General features: G+C 38.6%; 2 protein-coding genes across 2 annotated transcripts; both read right to left on the minus strand.

Annotated features, from left to right (window-relative positions):
- Positions 1-1,710: 1,710 nt before the first annotated feature.
- On the minus strand, positions 1,711-3,655 carry LOC124266649 (testis-specific serine/threonine-protein kinase 2-like). The gene has a single exon (XM_046701451.1). It carries the CDS (start codon positions 3,615-3,617, stop codon positions 2,484-2,486), a length of 1,134 nt encoding a protein of 377 aa, XP_046557407.1. The 5' UTR covers positions 3,618-3,655; the 3' UTR covers positions 1,711-2,483.
- A 12,201-nt stretch (positions 3,656-15,856) lies between these two features.
- On the minus strand, positions 15,857-21,206 carry LOC124266665 (thioredoxin domain-containing protein 15-like). The gene is made up of 4 exons (XM_046701465.1): positions 21,143-21,206; positions 18,791-19,451; positions 16,969-17,099; positions 15,857-16,357 (listed from the first exon to the last, which is right to left on the minus strand). The coding sequence occupies exons 1-4, from the start codon at positions 21,204-21,206 to the stop codon at positions 16,146-16,148; spliced, it is 1,068 nt and encodes a 355-aa protein (XP_046557421.1). The 3' UTR covers positions 15,857-16,145.
- Between the last annotated feature and the right edge of the window lie 131 nt (positions 21,207-21,337).

The raw sequence follows: 21,337 nt of genomic DNA on the forward strand, positions 1-21,337 counted from the left end.
CCCTTGTCCAGAGAACTCACCGGCTGCTCCTGGCGGAGCCATTTCTTGTCATGACCCTTCATAACCTTCAGTGCAGAATATGTAAATATTCGCTGTAGCCCAAAGTTTCTGGTATAACATATTTTCTTATGCTCTTATCATTTTTCGCATTATACTTCTGGCAATCAGATGTTACTTGGAACCTCAGACCAAACGAAAGAAACTGACACAGGCCCCCACTGCGGGTCAGAAAATCGATAAACTAGGCCCCGGTTTAGTATCAACACCCCCTACTATATAATACATAAAGGTTCATCACAGAAATACGGTGACATGATCGAAAACCGGACAATTATGCACATGTCAATGAATATATCGTATTTTAAAGGTCTCACAAGTATCAAAAGCTTTTGTCCATATCTCCGATGTATGTAGGAGGCATATACATGCGTTATCCGTGGGGATGCATTTGATGGGTTTTATTAAATCGCCAAAGACAGAGTTGCTGTGCCGGAAGTGTACAAAACTAGGTCGTCAGCGCAATCAAATTGGTTAATAAAATGACAACAAATGCACGTGCGAAAATGAGAGGGAAACTCAAACATCTATCATCCAAGATGTCACTATCTGATGTTTTATCTTGGTAAGAATAATTTTAAAAACGAGTACAAATATTTTTTAAAGAAACACATTCATTCAGTGTAATGTGTTAGCCAATCAGATCGCCGGAGGTAGTGAAGTCAAGCGCTGACGAGCTAGTTTTGTATACTTCCGGCACAGCAACTCGGTCTTTGGCGATACCCGTGCTCGTCGTTTCCACAACATAGGTTAACGCAGAGTATAGCTCCGGTCACTGTGTAGTTATCGCGTTCGCTCGCCAGGCTGTTCAAAGGGGCGGTGGGGTAGCCTTGAGGTCAAAGCGTTCGATCGTCACGACGAATACGTGGGTTCGATTCCCCATATGAGTACAATGTTTGAAGCTCATTACTGGTGCTGGAATATTGCTAAAAGCGGTGAAAAACTTAACTTACTCGCACTCAATCGTAAGGCTGAAGAGCCCGTTAATTCCTCACATTGACACAAGTGTGAATCCTTTTGTGGTATTTCCAGCTGGTATATTGTTGTATCGACGTAAGTTTCAAACCTTTCACTACCCCAATGGCTAACGAGACATGATACACTTCTCAAACCGCTCTCGCTTAAATAAGACTGACTGACTGAGTGAGTTTGGTTTTACGCCGCTTTTAGCAATATTCCAGCAACATCACGGCGGGGGACACCAGAAATGGGCTTCACAAATTGTACCCAAGTGGGGATTCGAACCCGGGTCTTCGGCGTGACGAGCCAACGCTTTAACCACTAGGCTACCCCACCGCCCCAACTTAAAGAAACACAAAGACTGCATAATATTCTATATAAAATAGTTTATATCCCAAACACATATTCAAAACAGTTCATTGGAACTGCATGCTTATGTTTAGAAAATTCATTATCGTGTTCAGTTCGATGCTTAATCGTTGTTCTATTTACAATATGTGACAATTATCAAACAAAGAATTGTTCCGCAAGTATACAGCATATATATTATCTTAAATATATACACATATTTACACCCCGGACACATTATATAAAACAGCGAACGTGTAAGTCTTTTCCCTATATAGAAACATGCGTCAAATCATAGCAGGAATATCAGCACATCAACAAAAAGAAAATGCATGTAAAAAAGGAGACATTGAAAAACCAACACGAATTCAGAATCCATCAATAAGTATGTGGTTAAAACCAAATAGCGCCGAACTTTGTAAGTACGTGTAAATATGCTGAAATCAACAAGGCGTTTTCATAAAAATATTTGACATTGCTTACATGGTGCATTAATTGAACTTATTGAACAGGGAATAAAAGAACTGATTGTGCTGAAGTTAGTGAAATGTACTGAAATACAGTTGTATATAATGAAACAGATATACTGTACCTAAACTCAATGAACATCCATAACCCTATTAATGAAACTAAGCACTGAAAACGGGAATGGGTAAAAACTGAAAACCCAAAAATATATAATTAAGAAGTAACCCCCCTTTGAAAGCACAATTAATCATTCAACCAATAACTAACGTTTAGAATTTCTACATCAGACAAAAATAATATATAAAGAAATAATGTACCAAATTACAGACATATTGTTTAAATATACTCATTATTTCAATACACACAAATAATTCAACCAGGAACTGATATATTGAAGCTTCTATCAACCCACAAACGGATTGGAAACATACGGAAACATATGTTTTGAGAAATCTCCCTTATATTAAATACATGTATACATCTAGCTTGATGTAGCTAAGTTGGTCAAAATGCTTGAAATGTGAACCTAGAAACACTACAAAGGAATACTTGACAGATAAATATTTTTGTCTGATTAAGTACTAGAATCTAATTACACAGAGATCATCTTAGAATATGCAAACGTTGCAGATCAAATAAAAAACGCAAAACTAGGACACAAAGGATTGTTGGGCCTCCTCCAGATCTTCGTCTTCCGTTCTTTCAGACTGGGAACAAAGCCAGACGTTGTTCAAAATGTCTGTTGTGGTATACCGTTTGGATGGATCAGGCTCTAGTATTCTCTTTATCAAAGCCTTGATATCAGGGTTGATCTTATCCTTGACCTTGGATGGAAAGCATACCCCTTCTTTCTGGCGCTGCACCATTTTCTTGATGTTACTGTCATCAAACGGCATGGAGCCACAGGTTAATATGAACAAGATGCATCCTAAACTCCATGTGTCGTTCTGACGAGGATCGTAAGGAGTTCCTTTTATCAACTGTGGTGACGCATAGGCTGCGCTCCCACAGAAGGTTTTGCTCGGCTTATTGTTCTGATCAAACCTTCGAGAGAAGCCGAAATCGCCGATGATCACATCCCCATCTTTCTTTATGAGAACATTCTCGCATTTCAAGTCCCGGTGTACAACGCCTATTTCATGAAGGTAGTGTACAGCACTGACGATCTGCTTGAACATTGTCTTTACCACGTTCTCTTTGGGCGCGCCGTTGTTCATTATGTGCTCCAGCAAATCTCCTTTCTGAGCATAGTCCATTATGATGAACACCGATTTGTCTGTCTCAATGATTTCCTGAACGTTAGCTATGTGCTCGTGTTTGATGCTTTGCACGATCTCCAGTTCCCGTGGCATGAAGGTGTGGACATAATCTGCGGGTGCCTTCTCTCGATCTATTACCTTCGCTGCAAGGATCTTCCCATCAGAAACCCTCTCGACCAGCCGGACCTTGGCGTAACTACCCGAACCAATCTTCGGCCCCAGCATGTAGCCCTTTTCCATTATAATCTCCGACATGTGAAGGAATTGCCTCGACGTGGCCGAAGCTGCTCTCGGCATCTTGGTGAAATTATTCCACTCGTATTTCAGGAAATCAAACGATTCTTCGTGTCGAACAATTTGCCTGACTGCCCAGCTAAGTCTTGGGGACAGCGGCTGACTGAAGAAGCGCACAACCCGTCTGGCGAACTTTCTTAACCGATTGTCCTTTTGGATGGACTTAGGAAAGTTTTGGAACTTCTCTTTTGGCTGCCGTCCGGCAGACTCAGATGTCAAACACGCCAACATCAGCAGTCATCGGGAGTCTATTACAACCTCCAAGTACACCAGCGCGCAACGTTGCTAATGACGACGTCATCGACGCGGGTGACCTTCCTTGACCCTGACAATAACGTCACGTGATAAGCAGCGCCCCTATGGCTCCCCAGTGCGTATTGATATTTTAGGGATATATCATATACGTATTATTTCGCATCACTCTGTGCGGGTGTGTTAGATGGGGATTAAAAGGAGATTTTTAAAACAATGCGGTATTTAATATTTTTCAATGATTTAAACAAATAAGAAAGGTAAAAAAGAATGATAATAGTTTATAATACAAAACTGTGGTAGGGATGGATAGTTTATGACGTTCCATTATTTTGTCGAGCATTAAATGGATAAATTAAGGAGTGATCGGGTGGGAAACAGGGATGGCCAAGTCGTTTATGGCGCCGCAATTTTGAAGTAGAGTTGCGTCCCTTGAGTACACAAACTCCTTATGATCGGGGTTCATTTTCGTTGTGCCTCTTACATCAAGTCGACACGTTCTATTATATCTAGATTTATATTCAAAACAGCGTTAAACTCTACTCACTCACTATAGTCTGCAGTGAAATCGTACCGATGAATTTCACTTTAAACAAAAACGTAAATCAAATAAAGTGAAATTAGAAGTACGAATCCTCATGATTTTACCTTGCCAATTGAACATTTAAATCTCAGAATTTTATTCAACTTAGGATAAAAGTTGTTTAACAAACGATCATAGTTTCACATCGCTATTGTTGGTTTGTATTACAAGGGGGTATGCACATTAAATGAAACACCGAGAAGAAGTAGGGTTGGTCTAAGTTAACGCTCATCACGTACTGCACGTGCATTTGTATCACTGTTCCAAATACTGCGTTTACTCCCTTGTAGTACAAACCAATAATAGCGATTTGAATCTATGATCGTCTGTTAAACAACTTTTATCCTAAGTTGAATAAAATTCTGAAATTTATATGTTTAATTGGCAAGGTAAAATTATGAGGATTCGCAATCTTAATTTCACTTTATTTGATTTACTTTTCTGTTTAAAGTGAAATTCATCGGTACGTTTTCACTGCAAACAGACTATAGGTTATAGTGCGTCTGGGTGGTATGGGCATGATAAAACTGGGGCGCAATCTCAGATGGCTGGCCCAATAAAACCGACGTGATATAAACAGAGAAGCTGAGATTAGGTCTGAAGAGTTGCCTCCCTTATATTATTAGGCAGGCGCTCCACTGATAAGCCTGGGTCTGCCCTGTTACCTCGTGGGTTCCAATAAACTTTCATATTGCGTCTTTCATTTTCGCTTTCTTAATGACATATATGAAATACTGTTTTGAGGTTCTATAAATGTATATTTATTGATTAAATGTGTGCGTAAGTCACACAATACAGTAGTGATTGTGCAACAGCAGAGAGTGAGTGAGTTGGATGTACACAGCTTTTAGCAACATACCAGCAATATAACGCATTGTCGGGAATCGAACCCGGTTCTTCGGCGTGACGAGTGACCGTTTGAATCACTATGAAGACATAATGCCATCTATAAAGTGTTCAGATGTAACATACGTAATAGTTGGGATTATACTTCCTCAGTAAAGTACAGATTCTGGTAGTTCTGTTAGGTTGAGTCCCAGCCGGGATCCGAACCCTCACTTTCAGTCAGGTATCTAATAGCAGAGGCAAAGTCAGCGATGTAACTCACAAAAATGGAAGTCGGACAACTGATAGATAACGGCCCCTCTGACACCGGCAAATTAGCTGCCACGCCCTTGATGAAATAAAGTAGAGATATAAGACTGACTGACTGACTGAGTTTAGTTTTACGCCGCTTTTAGCAATATTCCAGCAATATCACGGCAGGGGACACCAGAAATAGGCTTCACACATTGTGCCCATGTGGGGAATCGAACCCGGGTGTTCGGCGTGACGAGCCAACGCTTTAACCACTAGGCTACCCCACCGCCCCTCAGAGATATAAGAGTAACCACTTGATTATATACATGAATACACGCACTGTTAGAAGAATCAGCGAATATCAAGGAGAGAAGTGACAATTTCTACATTTTGTTAAAATGTACTGTAGTGTCCAACCTACCCGTGAATGGTACTATATATAAGACTACGGTAAACGCGTTAAATCTGAGTCAAATAACGTCAACGTCGCCACAAACAAACCGTTTATCTGGAAGATTTTATTTCTTATCGTTACACGTTTTGAGTTACCCCCCTTATGTCACACACTGTATTATTTGAATAATACAGATTACGAAAAGTCCAGTCCTTATATTTGTTTGTGACGTCACCGGCGATTGATAAAACGTATAGTCCACCACGTGACACTAGCAATACCCAATCTTCATTTCAGTCGAGGTACACGTGGCACCTGTTCAACTCCATAATGAACATACTGGTCTCAGACTCTCATTTTCTTTTGAAAAGCCGTTCATTTAAAAAAACAAAAACAAAGTTCACAAAAACACATTTAGTTTAGACTGTCCGTAATTTTTCTGCTACCCATCACTCGCCCGTTTAAAGTTTCATTACGACGTTAAAGATTACACTGTTTTCTCGCCTCAGTTCCCCTACAGCTGTGATAACTAATACTTATACCCATGCTTACTCAACCAATTATCTTTTGTTACAGAATTAAAGCGACTTAATAATTTAAAGACTTTTACCAAGTGATCTATTTTTCAAAAATTCGTAAAATAAGTTTTTCAAAAAGAACATTTCTATTTCTCTCTTCTTCTTTTTTCTCCCTTTCGCTCTGTTGCTGGTTGAAAATGTGGATGAGGAACACATAAAAATACGAATCATTTTACAGAAAAAGTCTTATATAAAATCTTATATTTAAAAGGATATACAGTGACATGGTGCATATAAAATCAAAGCAAATGTATTGAGTGAGTGAGTTTTTACGCCGCTTTTAGAAATATTCCAGCAATATCAGAAATGGGCTTCACACATTAAATTGTACCCATGTGGGAAATCGAACCCGGTCCTTCGGCGTGACGAGCGAACGCTTTAACCACTATGCTACCCTAACGCCCAAGCAAATGTATTGATGTCATGGGAAGATGTATTTACTGTGCCACCAGTGTATTTAAACGGCCAAAGATACCAAATGCCCTTGAACAAATCGTCCCTCCACCATTACGTATCAAGTAGGTTATCAGTTGTCGTGACTTAGCTTGACACTGACATGTCGTGTCATTCACACAGAGACCTTACTTGTGTCATTCGGAACACACTGAGTGTAAATAATGTTGTCCGCCGATGTACTTTGAGCTCATACAGCGTGATATATATACGACCAATCGTGCCGAACACTTCTCAACCAACCGATCCAAGATTTGGTAGATTATCACGTGTAGATAAATAGAGCATCATGATAAAAACATCAGATAACCTGATGCCCACGTAGGATACGTTCTATCAACGCGGTCACTGACCTATATTATACAATTGTTCACAAACTAGAAACGGCGATACTCTATTTTTTCAGCGGGGGTCACCACAGTTAAACTTCGGGAAAAACTTCGGGATCATTTCGGATAATTTTTTTTATGAAATCGTATGCCGTGACTGTCCTAAATCAATTACCCCTACCACCCCTGACCCACATCAAATGAGATAAATAAAATATGCAAAACCATTATTTGACAGGGTGAAAGTGTATCCTTCTCAGTAAAGTACAGATTCTAGCACTTTTGTTGGGTTGAGTCCCATCCCAGTGAACTAAATGTCAGTACAAAATGTCAGGGCTGGGTATATTGTATATGGATGATGATCTTCATGCATTTCTAAATGTCAGTACAAAATGTCAGGGCTGGGTATATTGTATATGGATGATGATCTTCATGCATTTCTAAATGTCAGTACAAAATGTCAGGGCTGGGTATATTGTATATGGATGATGATCTTCATGCATTTCTAAATGTCAGTACAAAATGTCAGGGCTGGGTATATTGTATATGGATGATGATCTTCATGCATTTCTCAATGTCAGTACAAAATGTCAGGGCTGGGTATATTGTATATGGGTGATGATCTTCATGCATTTCTAAATGTCAGTACAAAATGTCAGGGCTGGGTATATTGTATATGGATGATGATCTTCATGCATTTCTCAAATGTCAGTACAAAATGTCAGGGCTGGGTATATTGTATATGGGTGATGATCTTCATGCATTTCTCAATGTCAGTACAAAATGTCAGGGCTGGGTATATTGTATATGGATGATGATCTTCATGCATTTCTAAATGTCAGTACAAAATGTCAGGGCTGGGTATATTGTATATGGGTGATGATCTTCATGCATTTCTCAATGTCAGTACAAAATGTCAGGGCAGTGTATTGTATATGGATGATGAAATTCATGCATTTCTAAATGTCAGTACATAATGTCAGGGCAGTGTATATTGTATATGCACAGATCAAAGCTCATGTCAAGCATAGGATTGTGTGGTCCAGACTCGATTATTTTGGCATTTTGCTGAGTGCAAGACACAAGAAAGAAAGAAACAAACACCATGAAATGTCTTGATGTCTAGATTGTCTTTATTTACAATATCACATTCAGGTACTTTTCTTAAATGAAGGCAAACACTTGGACACATGATCAAGAGAACCAACCAATAATGGAAATGTTATAATTACCGAAATAAACTGATCACTGACTTATACTATCAAACGCACTGTCACCACAATCTGATCTACTGTGGCAATCTTCATCCAATGAAGTCTGAAGCTTCATTCACACAATCATAATTCTCACTTTCATTCATAGAAGGCAATCTGCTCTCAAAGTCACACGCATGATAAATATCTTCTTGAGTATTTACACAAATGTTCAAAATGATTACCAGATTTACACTTTGATACATGGTTAACGACACGCATACTTCATGAATTGATTAGGATGGCGCACCCTCCATGGTTCCTCCATAAAACTATCATGTTTAAGATGTGCAGTACTGTTTCTTAATGTTGTACATATCAGTGTAATTTGTACTCGTGTGATGCATAAACTGATGTTTAATGTTGCATATACTAGTTTCCGATCACACAAGTGAACACTTACTTCTTTCCGACTTCATATCGTCATGTGACTAACATTTCCTATTGGTCAGAATCAGTATTTGGATGTTTACTTGACAAATGTTTTTTTCTTCGTACTTCTTGTACTGCCTGCAAAACACAGTGATATACCGCACAGGCGACATATGGTTATGTTGCTCTTTTCACTATCCAGATCAAGATACGCCCATACATTTTATTTTTTTTATCTTTCTCCATGTCTATCAATTGTCAAGATAGTTACCTAATCATTTTAAGAAGTGAAATCTCAAACGATGTATAATATTTACTCTCATCTGCAGACTTGTAACATCTAATACCATACAGCCACACCGTGTGAGGAGTAAACTATTTAATTTAGGTGTTAATAAACACATTATTAGATGGGTTAAAGAATTCAGGGTACATAGAACTCAGTATGTCATAGTCAATGGCTATCAATCTTCTTTTCTCTCAACCTCTACTGGAGATCCACATGGCTGTGTTCCTTCATCCGTTCTCTTCGTATTGTATACCAATGACTGTTACTTGTCAATATATGACTTGTTTACTGTGAAATTTGCAGATGACGCCACTGTTACTGGCCTAATTTCTGATTCTGAACATTATTATCGTCAAGGCATTGACAAAACCGTAATGACAGTTTTTTATCAAACCTTTGTTCAAAGTGTGTTGACCTACAATTTTCTATGTTGGTATGGGGATCTGTCTCATCGCAACAAAAACAAACTTTTCAAAATTGTTAATACTGCTTGCAAAATTTCTGGAGTGTCTTTCGAGTATATTCCCTTAATCTATGAGCGCCAGATTGTCAAAAAGGCAGCTAAAATTAGATTTGATAGTTGATATATTTGATCTCACCATTTTGAACTACTTCCTTTTAGATGCTGCTGTCGATTCCCTCCTTCAAAACAAACAGAGCTCGACAGTCTTTCATACCATCAAGTATTCGTGAATGCAACGGATATTTTGAATCACACCATCATCTAAGTAGAACTAGAATTATTCAGCCTCTTTACCTATGTGGTTAATTGAATTATATCATGTCAGATTTATTTGTAAATAGCATTCGTTTTGAGCATGTAATTATTGTGTATATTTTTGTGAACTGTGTATATATTCATTTTGAGACAGTTTGGATGTATAAGAATTTCCTCCGGGATAATAAAGTTATATCTTATCTTAATATTAGACGTTAACGGCCGCTCGTGCTTAGCACATGGCAGACAGTCTGCCAACGTCAAATAATTCGAGTTATCTCCCCTTTTCGAGTCCTCGAGTCCTTGAAAATGGACTCGAGTCCAGCTGAACCCGACTCGTCCTCGAGTACTCGAGTACCCGTGGAAGCCCTAATACTAGTGTTTGATGTGTGGTATATTAACTAGTGTTTAATGTTGTATATACTAGTGTTTGATGTGGGATGTATAAACTGGTGTTTGATGTTGTATATACTAGTGTTTGATGTGTGGTATATTAACTAGTGTTTAATGTTGTATATACTAGTGTTTGATGTGGGATGCATAAACTGGTCTTTAATGTTGCATATACTAGTGTTTGATGTGGGATGTATAAACTGATGTTTAATGTTGTATATACTAGTGTTTGATGTGGGATGTATAAACTGGTGTTTGATGTTGTATATACTAGTGTTTAATGTTGTATATACTAGTGTTTGATGTGGGATGCATAAACTGGTCTTTAATGTTGCATATACTAGTGTTTGATGTGGATGTATAAACTGATGTTTAATGTTGTATATACTAGTGTTTGATGTGGGATGTATAAACTGATGTTTAATGTTGTATATACTAGTGTTTGATGTGTGGTATATTAACTAGTGTTTAATGTTGTATATACTAGTGTTTGATGTGGGATGTATAAACTGGTCTTTAATGTTGCATATACTAGTGTTTGATGTGGGATGTATAAACTGATGTTTAATGTTGTATATACTAGTGTTTGATGTGGGATGTATAAACTGGTCTTTAATGTTGTATATACTAGTGTTTGATGTGAGATGTATAAACTGATGTTTAATGTTGTATATACTAGTGTTTGATGTTGATATACTAGTGGATGTGGGATGTATAAACTGGTGTTTGATGTTGTATATACTAGTGTTTGATGTGGGATGTATAAACTGATGTTTAATGTTGCATATACTAGTGTTTGATGTGTGGTATATTAACTAGTGTTTTATGTGGGATGTATTAACTGGTGTTTGATGTTGTATATACTAGTGTTTGATGTGGGATGTATAAACTGATGTTTAATGTTGTATATACTAGTATTTGATGTGGGATGTATAAACTGGTGTTTGATGTTGTATATACTAGTGTTTAATGTTGTATATACTAGTGTTTGATGTGGGATGTATAAACTGATGTTTAATGTTGCATATACTAGTGTTTGATGTGTGGTATATTAACTAGTGTTTTATGTGGGATGTATTAACTGGTGTTTGATGTTGTATATACTAGTGTTTGATGTGGGATGTACAAACTGATGTTTAAAGTTGCATATACTAGTGTTTGATGTGTGGTATATTAACTACTGTTTAATGTTGTATATACTAGTGTTTGATGTGTGGTATATTAACTAGTGTTTAATGTTGTATATACTAGTATTTGATGTGTGGTATATTAACTAGTGTTTAATGTTGTATATACTAGTGTTTGATGTGGGATGTATAAACTGGTGTTTGATGTTGTATATACTAGTATTTGATGTGGGATGTATAAACTGGTGTTTGATGTTGTATATACTAGTGTTTGATGTGGGATGTATATGTTTAACTTGCATATACTAGTGTTTGTGGTATATTAACTAGTGTTTTATGTGGGATGTATAAACTAGTGTTTGATGTTTAATGTTGTATATACTAGTATATTTGATGTGTGGTATATAAACTGATGTTTAATGTTGTATATACTAGTGTTTGATGTGAGATGTATAAACTGGTGTTTTATGTTGTATAGTCTAGTGTTTGAAGTGGGATGTAAATATTGAATTTAGACATGTGATCAGAAACACATCACATTGGACCAAGAGATCTGATTTTAATGAGACTGGGTGTTGTACAAAAATGTAATTATTCATGTATGATACCTATCAAAGCCTGAACACAAAAGTAAAAGTTATGGTAGAATGTGGGTGGACATATATACATAACTGAATGTCCATATCAATCCTATATCCGGGGTAATAATGAACTGTGACTTGTATGCGTTTACAGCGTGTCCCTCAGTGATGTGGATGAGGCGCTATAAAAGTACTCTTATTATTATTATTATTATTATTATTATCTGAACAAACTTGTTATTATGACCTTATGAGTTTCCTACTGATTACATTCAACAACTGACATGACAAGACCAGATCATGACGATAGCATGACAGGTGCTATCTGACCGTTGGACGGGACCGTCGTTACGTCAGTTTACAGCACACACAACAGACGTCCATAGAGTCGGATCATATGATACACTCGGGCACATTGGGCCACATTGTGTAACAGGTGGCTAGAGACCAATAATAAGCTAGATTTACCACATGGAGTTCATTAAGTAAAACCATTGTGTGTAAATGTTTGCAAATAACCAGCATACATAACTGACAAGAAATTTTATGAGTTTGACTAATGGACATTAATTAATTGCCTTTATAATTGCAGAGTAATAATTCTAACATACAATATTACATGACAGCAAGAGTCACGGAACGCTGCACCAGTTGATGAGGATACTGGTTGTATTTCCACAAATAAATACTATGTTACAACTGAATCATGGCCATGTTCCACAAGCAGTCTTAGTCCAAGGAGGGTTGTAACTCCTAACCGTAGTGCTAAGATGGTACTGTATAAATAGGCCCAGGCCCCTCTTCCACAAGCAGTCTTAGTCCAAGGAGGTTTGTAACTCCCATTCCTTATCACTAACTTAAGACAGTTATAGCGCTAAGACCACATTGTAGAACAGCGCCAAGGGAGGAAAGGGATCTTAGCACTAATATGATCATCAGTGCCAGGCGCGTAGCAAGCCAATTATTTCGTGTAAGCCTGATAGGTTGCAAAGCTTTACATTTAGACAGTATTGAGGGCTTGCCCACCCTTTTTAACAACAATCATGTGTAAGCCCGGCCTTTTTTTTAATAATGGTAGCTACGCCCTTGAGTGCCATCAAGTCATAGTGCTGTCATCATGTGGGCCAAGGACCACAAAGTGATCCCACTGCTAAGATGATTGATTGCTTCAACAACAAAGAAGTATGCCTTGTTTAGAATCTGACATTCTTGTACTGTTCAAAATACTACTTAAATTTGTTAAATTATTTCACTTCCGTAGCAATGTGAACAGATGTGAGTGTGAGGGTGTTTGTAAAAATCTCAGCTAATGCTGGTTTTACAGCACTTTATTACCGAGATGCCATGCAGCAGTCTTACAATTGGGTGAGTGAGTGAGTTTAGTTTTACACTGCTTTTAGCAATATTCCAGCAATATCATGGTGGGGGACACCAGAAATGAGCTTCACACATTGTACCCATGTGGGGAATCGAACCTGAGTCTTCGACGTGACGAGTGAACGCTTTAACCACTAGGCTACCCCAGCAGTCTCACACTGATACCCCTTACACAGTATACAGATCAGTCCTTATTCTATCCTCTTATGATGAGCAAAGGCTGGGTTGCAATAAGTACAATCTCCTAATGTCTAGAGATATGAAGTGGGCGGGGATCACGTGAAGGAATATCGCAATGCTATCCTCATGCTGTTCTACAGACTTTCAGGAACAATACGAAAGGTATAACAAGAAATGGGGGAAAATATGGTAAGACTACAGAATACCATATACCAGGGCTACAGATAAGGGGCGTACAGGCATAAGGTACGCATCAAAATCAATTAAGTACGACATAATATAAGATTTCAAGCGTATCGTGTACGCACATAAATACCTTTGTAAGTCTAACATTTAATTTCCGTGCATATCGTGCAAATGGAAATCTATTTTGGATAAATACTTGTCAAGTTTCTTTTGTGAAACACGATTTGACACATGAGGAAACCCCGACAGTAGGAATCACATGCGTTGCCATGCAACGATATGCGTCACTATTTTTCAATTGGCTAAAAACTACACTGTTCCTATTTATATCCAGTCAGACCTGACATTTCGTGCATCACACGGTCGCTCAGTTATTTCTCACGCGTCTTCAAATACAAATACATGGTTGGAAATAGTGATCGATGAATCGTCCAGACAAACCACATCAACTCACTCACACAAAAACATGTCAGTACTCCTTCAAAGTTCTCAGTACACCTCCACTTGCAATATGATGTGTAAGTACACTCGCACCCCCAAAAGTTATCTGGAGCCCTGATATACCTTCTGCTATCTTTGAAAGCATGCGGGTGCGGGTGCGGGTGCGGGTTAGGGTTAGGGTTAGGGTTAGGGTTAGGGTTAGGGTTAGGGTTAGGGTGACATGACACTAAACAATATGGCTGGTAGGTATCCGGTATTCTGTAGGTGTACCGAAAATACAATCATTCTCAGGATTGACTTACTGACCAGCTCTAGAAAGAAAAGTGAAAACAAAAAGCAAATTGTATGAAGAATCCATTCCCTATGATCGAGCTGTATGCTTCCTTTATCCGTACAATCAAACCAATCACCCAAGGATCGGCCTATTCCTCATCCATCCTAATGACAGCACCACACAACTGCATTGTGACTCTGGGACAGATCAAAGTCTGGCTGTGAATCATTAAACTTACAACTGGCAGTGAAAATACTTTTCAAAGAACAATGTATCAAGTACCATGTACCAGGGATTATTTACATCATCAATATAAACAAACACAACAAGCAAATCAGCTGGCAAACTCAAAAAGTAAATGTACTGAATATATTGTTAAAATGATGTTAGTGACATAAACACGCTGATATCTAATTTACTAATACTTCTAAGGGAAACAAATTTGACATACAGATAAAATTACTCCATGAGGATCTTATTCGGGTGAGCTTGTATTCGGTTTAGGTTTATGTTTTTCTTAAAGTCTTCTATCTTGGTGTCCGAGGTAAAATGATTTTGTATGGACTGATGATAATGATAACATTCTACCACTTCAAGAAATCAGATACATTCACAAATGCCACTACAAACTGGAGTTTGGGCACCCTCACATATATCAAACCATGTCCATTATTTGACTTGAAGCATGTCATAATGCCATAGTCCCATATGTCCCAGGATGTCGGCACACTTGTTCAACCCTAAAGCAAGTTGCCCTGCTGATTCAACCCCCATGTCCACTGAGACAGCCAGTCTCATTAAATCCCCCTGTAACCCAAACATGGGGGATATGGAGGTGTGCCCTAGATGCTTGCCACAATCATTCACTTGATGTGCACACTCATTGAGGCCATCAGTCTCATTCAACCCTGATGTACCCCACGAAGGCCATCAGTCTCATTCAACCCTGATGCACCCCACGAAGGCCATCAGTCTCATTCAACCCTGATGCACCCCACGAAGGCCATCAGTCTCATTCAACCCTGATGCAGACCACATAGGCCCATCAGTCTAATTCAACCCTGATGTAGACCACACGAGGGCCATCAGTCTCATTCAACCCTGCATGTCAGTCTCACAACCCTGATGCAGACCACATAGGCCCATCAGTCTAATTCCACAATGATGCAGCCCACGAAGGCCATCAGTCTCATTCAACCCCAATGTAGACCACATAGGCCCATCAGTCTCATTCAACCCTGATGTAGACCACATAGGCCCATCAGTCTCATTCAACCCCAATGTAGACCACATAGGCCCATCAGTCTCATTCAACCCCAATGTAGACCACATAGGCCCATCAGTCTCATTCAACCCCAATGTAGACCACATAGGCCCATCAGTCTCATTCAACCCCAATGTAGACCCATCATAGGTAGACCACATAGGCCCAACAGTCTCATTCAACCCCAATGTAGACGACATAGGCCCATCAGTCTCATTCAACCCTAATGTAGACCACATAGGCCCATCAGTCTCATTCAACCCCAATGTAGATCACATAGGCCCATCAGTCTCATTCAACCCCAATGTAGATCACATAGGCCCATCAGTCTCATTCAATTCCGATGTAGACGACATAGGCCCATCAGTCTCATTCAACCCCAATGTAGACCACATAGGCCCATCATTCTCATTCAACCCCAATGTAGATCACATAGGCCCATCAGTCTCATTCAACCCTAATGTAGACCACATAGGCCCATCAGTCTCATTCAACCCCAATGTAGACCACATAGGCCCATCAGTCTCATTCAACCCCAATGTAGACCACATAGGCCAATCAGTCTCATTCAACCCCAATGTAGACCACATAGGCCAATCAGTCTCATTCAACCCTGATGTACTCCATGGCGTCCATCACTCTATATGCTGATGTTCCTGCCACAGCACCCTCACCCTGTTGATGGACTGCTGGCCGTAATGACTGTTGACGAAGATGTAGCTGCTGCAGACGAGGACAAACACCCAGGCCATCCACAGCAGATAGTCGGGATCCTCTGTGGGTACACTGGGTAGAGGGCCCTGGAAGTCCTGGTCTGTCACATTCACAGTCGTGTTGGGCTCCAGCCCTGCAATACATCACATATACTTAGACACAGTCAGCTTGTGGTGACAAGCTATGGAGACAGTTTTCAAAGAACATCAAGGGACAGGTTCATGGAGAAGGTTTTCAAACAACATCATGGGATATCATTCATTATTTGAATCTATCTCTACATGTCCGCTGAAAGTTAAAGTAAAGCACAAAGACGTGCAGGGAGTGGACATGTCCACATGGATAAAACCCATGATGCCCCCAGACCAAACATCATCATCTTGAACTCCAACAACCATCAATTCCTCACTCACAAAAGGGACATTACTCTGCACATGGAATACACCCATGATTTTCATAAAATCAAACGCAAGATATTCCTAAAATCAAAATCAGTGGATTTTGTCCTTGAAAATTCGAGTAACTCTGCCAAAATCAAAGTGGTTGGCATCTCTGCTTATCCTGTACAAAACAACATTACACAAGGTAACATACATAATGAGTTAACTTCATGTTCATGCATATGTTGATAAACATTTAAAAGTATAAGCTGATTGATAATGTTAACATGGGTTATGGACCATAAATCATTACCAAAATACAACAGCATTAGAAAATATATGCCTGATGTCTGAAGGAACATACCTGTGACATTTTTAATGAACTGGATGAATGAATTGAACACTCTCTCTGTGTGGTTGAATCTGACAGCAGATCGGGACTGGTGGAAGAGCATCACATTAGGGACAGCTACTGTGCCGAACCTGGCATTTAGGCTGAAGTGGAAGTTGTATCGGTTATCACATATCAGCACTGTGGGTGAGTGAGTGAGTGAGTTTAGTTTTTACGGCGCACTCAGCAATACTAGTATTCCAGCTATATGGCAGTGGTCTGTAAATAATCGAGTCTGGACCAGACAATCCTGTTATCAACAGCATGAGAATCAATCTGCGCAAATTGGGAACCAATGACATGTGTCAACCAAGTCTGCGAGTCTGACCACCAAATCCCGTTAGTTGCCTCTTACGACAAGCATAGTGGCCTTTTGTAGCAAGCATGGCTTGCTGAAGACCTATTCTACCCCGGATCTCCACGGGTCCAGCACTGTGGAAAGATTAATATGTACACAATAAGAATGCTGTGATCGGCTATTCATGTTGTTGAGGGTCATTGAATTTACTTTTGTTGCTGACTGCTGCACCCCATAACATTCCTGTTGTATAACAACATCAGGCAAGAACAATTTTATTTCTTGTTTTACAGATTTTTGTCCTCAGAAAACCTTAAGGCAGGAGAGAGAAAAAATAAAAATGACCAGACAAAGTAATATTCCTTTTAAATACTAAAGTATTTTATTTTTGGCAATTTATGAAGTGTATATGGGGCAAAAAACAATCCCAAAATTTTGTTGTTGTAAGTTTACATTTTTGGCCAATAAAAACATGAAGATTTTATTTATTGTGCGGGGGAAAATCATTTATATGTTTTTTCTTATTCTTGAAACAAATACGACTGGCAGATCTGTAAAACAAGAAATAAAATTGGTCTGGCCTAACAAAGATTTCTGAAGAGTCAGACTTTGTTATTGTTTTGGGGCATGTTTAACAATGCACAATGCAGTTTTTGATTGTTGTTTCATGCCGCACTCAGCAATATTCCAGCTATATGATGTTGGTCTGTAAATAATGAAGTCTGGATCAGACAATCCAGTGACTGACACCATGAGCATCAATCTGCACAATTGGGATTTGATGACATGATGATGATTAGACATGCATGATATGATGATTAGACATGCATCAACCAAGTCACCAAGCATGACCATCTGATCCCACTAGTTACCTCTTAATATTCTTAAGGGAAGCGTGGACTCCTGAAGATCAATTCTAACTCAGATCTTCACTGGTATCACTCCTTTCAACATGATTAAATAAAGATTCTACAGATATGACAGTCAGTTTGGTAAGAAACTAACAAAGAATATTCTGAGAATAATAATAGTAAACAAAGTGATTTAGACAGTTACTTCTCGAAACACTCTTAATAAAAGTTACAGGGGAAACAACTGAAGTTGCTTCATGTATCACAAGAACCAAAGTAAACAAAACAAAGGAACTGGAAAATGTTGATAAATAAATGACTCAGAAGATGACAAAGGATGACAGTTTTAAATAAATGGATCAATCAGAACTATCAAACTATACAGGTAAGAATTGGAATAAATATAAGAAGAGTGAGTTTGGTTTTACTCCGCTTTTAGCAATATTTCACTTTCAGCAGTATCATGACGGGGACACCTGAAATGGGCTTCACACATTGGACCCATGTGGGAAATCGAACCCGGGTCTTCAGTGAAATATAAGAAGAGGAAGTACAAAGAATGCACATCAGAAATATAATGCAGCTGTGTGAAGAAGGAGAAAAACAAAACATAAGCATCTTTAACAAATATTGAAATAGGACCTACTTGCTAAAGTGAACTGCATCTACAGCTAAGACCTCTAGTTGTGGATAGGCTCTTGCCAATGCGTTGTAGTGCGGAGCTGTCTTAGCACAAAACTGACACCAGGGGGCATAAAACATGACAAGAACACAGTCACCAGTAGTCCGATTCTTGTCAAAACTGAGCACTTCCAGTAACGTGGTACTGTTCACAAGTCGCACTTCAAGTGTGGTGTTCTCGGTTATGTTCCTCCCAATGCACTGGAACTTGTACTTTTTACTGCCATCCGTTTCATTCTTGGCAGTGCTGTTATCACTGACAGTTACATTGGCAGTTTCTGCTGTGATGTTTGGAGTGACTGTTTCAATAACCACAGGCTCGGGTACCTTCTCTGTCTCCTGCTCCTCCTCACTTCCCACTTGGAACTCTCCGATGACTGGATTGAGAAGTGTTTTGATTACACTTGTTAAAGAAAAAAGTTTGCTTTCTCCATCTTCACTTGTTGAATCATCATCATCGATTGATTCATCAGTTTGTGTCTTTGCTTCTGATTGGCTATTATCATTAGCACCTGTACTATCTTTTACATCTTCTTTTTGAGGAACTATTGAATCAAATACACTTTCCAGCCTTACTGCTCCCTTTATCAGAGAGATCTTCAATGTCTTTCTTTTCAGTGTTTGTACTGTCTGTTAAGTCTTCTGTTTGTGATTTCACTGCATTCAAACACACTAACACTGCAACAAAAAATGGAAAAGGTGTGAAGTAATATTTGTGCTGAGATATCTGTGATGGCATATAAGGTAAACTAGTGTGGACTGTGACATGAATGGACCTGTAGCCAAGGTAACAGTCTTTGGAACTGGTCACTTAAAATAACTATAAGGGGGCATTGAGGTTGAGAAGAAAAAAGGAGATGGGGAATATTTATCACAAGAATGGCTTGGCATGAACATAATACACAAAATTTTCTCAGTTTCATTTATTTTGTTTTAAATTCTTATCACTTGAACATTTTTTAGTCATTTATTAAAGGGGGTCACAGGAAAAATGTTTGTTGGGCATGACGAAATATGACACAGTTTCAGCTTTTTCTGAAACAGAAAATCCCAAAACATAGAGACAAGCAAATAGTGGAAACACATCAGATTTGTTAGTTGTCAAATAATACCCCTGATGCTTTTAGTTTGGAACTGATTCGCCAAGTAATCATATCATGATAATAACCTGGATTCTTATAGTTTGAGGCCTACGTTTCACAATTAATTTAAAGAAAAAGATTCTTGTATTTTTGTGAGTCAGTGTTCTCAAAATACTTCACCAGTAACTTCTTCTTACTTGCCTTACATGGCATTCAATCAAACAACAGCAGAAGCTGCCATAAGACATCATGTTTATAACACTGGGTGTGCACCACTCACCATGGAAGTTGGGATATAATACATAACAGGTGGGAATTTATGAATGCAACTTCTTCATTATGAGGAAGAAACAGTCAATTTACAGCTAATGTCACCATTAAAAAAAACGAAAACAAATTTCCTCAGGATCAGATTCAGTAAACTGTCTGAACCTCGGTTCCATTCCTGTGGGTCTCGCATTTACAATCTATCTGCCCTTGATCCTTACTTATTACACATAATATAGTGTAAGCTAAACTGGAGAGTACAGCTATAAGTGTGAATCCACACAAAGGTTATGACACACTAACTAATGAGGAACTAGTTATAGTTATATTCTAGCTGTATGAAGGGGCCTGATAAAACTATCCAGTGATTGACATTGTGAGAAATGATGAAACAATCAAATATGGGATCTGACCGTGAATCCACTAACACTATCATGGCAAACACAATGTGGTTCATCAGAAAGTAATGAAAAGAGGTCCACCAGAGTGATTATTCTTGCCTTAACAATGACATTACATGTGAAATTTGGGTTATTTAACCATATATGACTATTGACGCTTTTTGCCAAAGGTGATGTTTGTTTTTCATGTTTTTCATATGCAGTATTTGTCAAGTGTTATCCTCAAGTGTCTTTATCATGTTTACAGCTACAAATTACAATTACCCGCTCACAGTTTAGTATGGACTGCCGAAAGCTACTTTTAGCGCTCATGATGAATGTGCTTGTATCTCTAACCAAAGTTACACTAAATATTAACCGCATATTGTGTTTCTCGAAGCGACTTTGTTGTTTTCACCTATCATACCATATTCCAGGTCTACAGCACGAAATTGGGTAACTCTGCAACATTAACGCGACATATGACAATAATTATGATATTAAAAGTGTGTTTGTATTTGCGTGCCACTATTCACACCCTTTACAAGACACTGCCATCATTAGAAGAAGTCTGTTTTGAAAACTGACCTAAAACAACACCGCAAATGTATTTTCTCGACATGACAGCAGACATCAACATGGGCGCCGCCATTTTGAATATATTGTGTACACATGCTACTTTCAGAACAACGTATTCTAAGAGATTCTTTTCAAGATGAAACTACACTTGCAATCTCTAATTTTTCTCTGGTATTTTCCTTTCGAATTATGTTTGATTTCACA

The sequence above is a fragment of the Haliotis rubra genome, unplaced genomic scaffold (genome assembly GCF_003918875.1).
Source record: "Haliotis rubra isolate DU_JTF1 unplaced genomic scaffold, ASM391887v1 Scf127, whole genome shotgun sequence".
Taxonomy (NCBI): domain Eukaryota; kingdom Metazoa; phylum Mollusca; class Gastropoda; order Lepetellida; family Haliotidae; genus Haliotis; species Haliotis rubra.

Bases quoted from the DNA above. Each gene is read 5' to 3' on its own strand.
- LOC124266649 (XM_046701451.1), bottom strand. From the start codon at position 3,617: ATGTTGGCGTGTTTGACATCTGAGTCTGCCGGACGGCAGCCAAAAGAG.
- LOC124266665 (XM_046701465.1), bottom strand. From the start codon at position 21,206: ATGGCGGCGCCCATGTTGATGTCTGCTGTCATGTCGAGAAAATACATT. The intron at 19,452-21,142 runs GTCAGTTTTCAA...CTTAACAGACAG, and splicing joins CATTTGCGGTGTTGTTTTAG to TACAAACACTGAAAAGAAAG. The intron at 16,358-16,968 runs GTATGTTCCTTC...GATGTATTGCAG, and splicing joins GTTCATTAAAAATGTCACAG to GGCTGGAGCCCAACACGACT.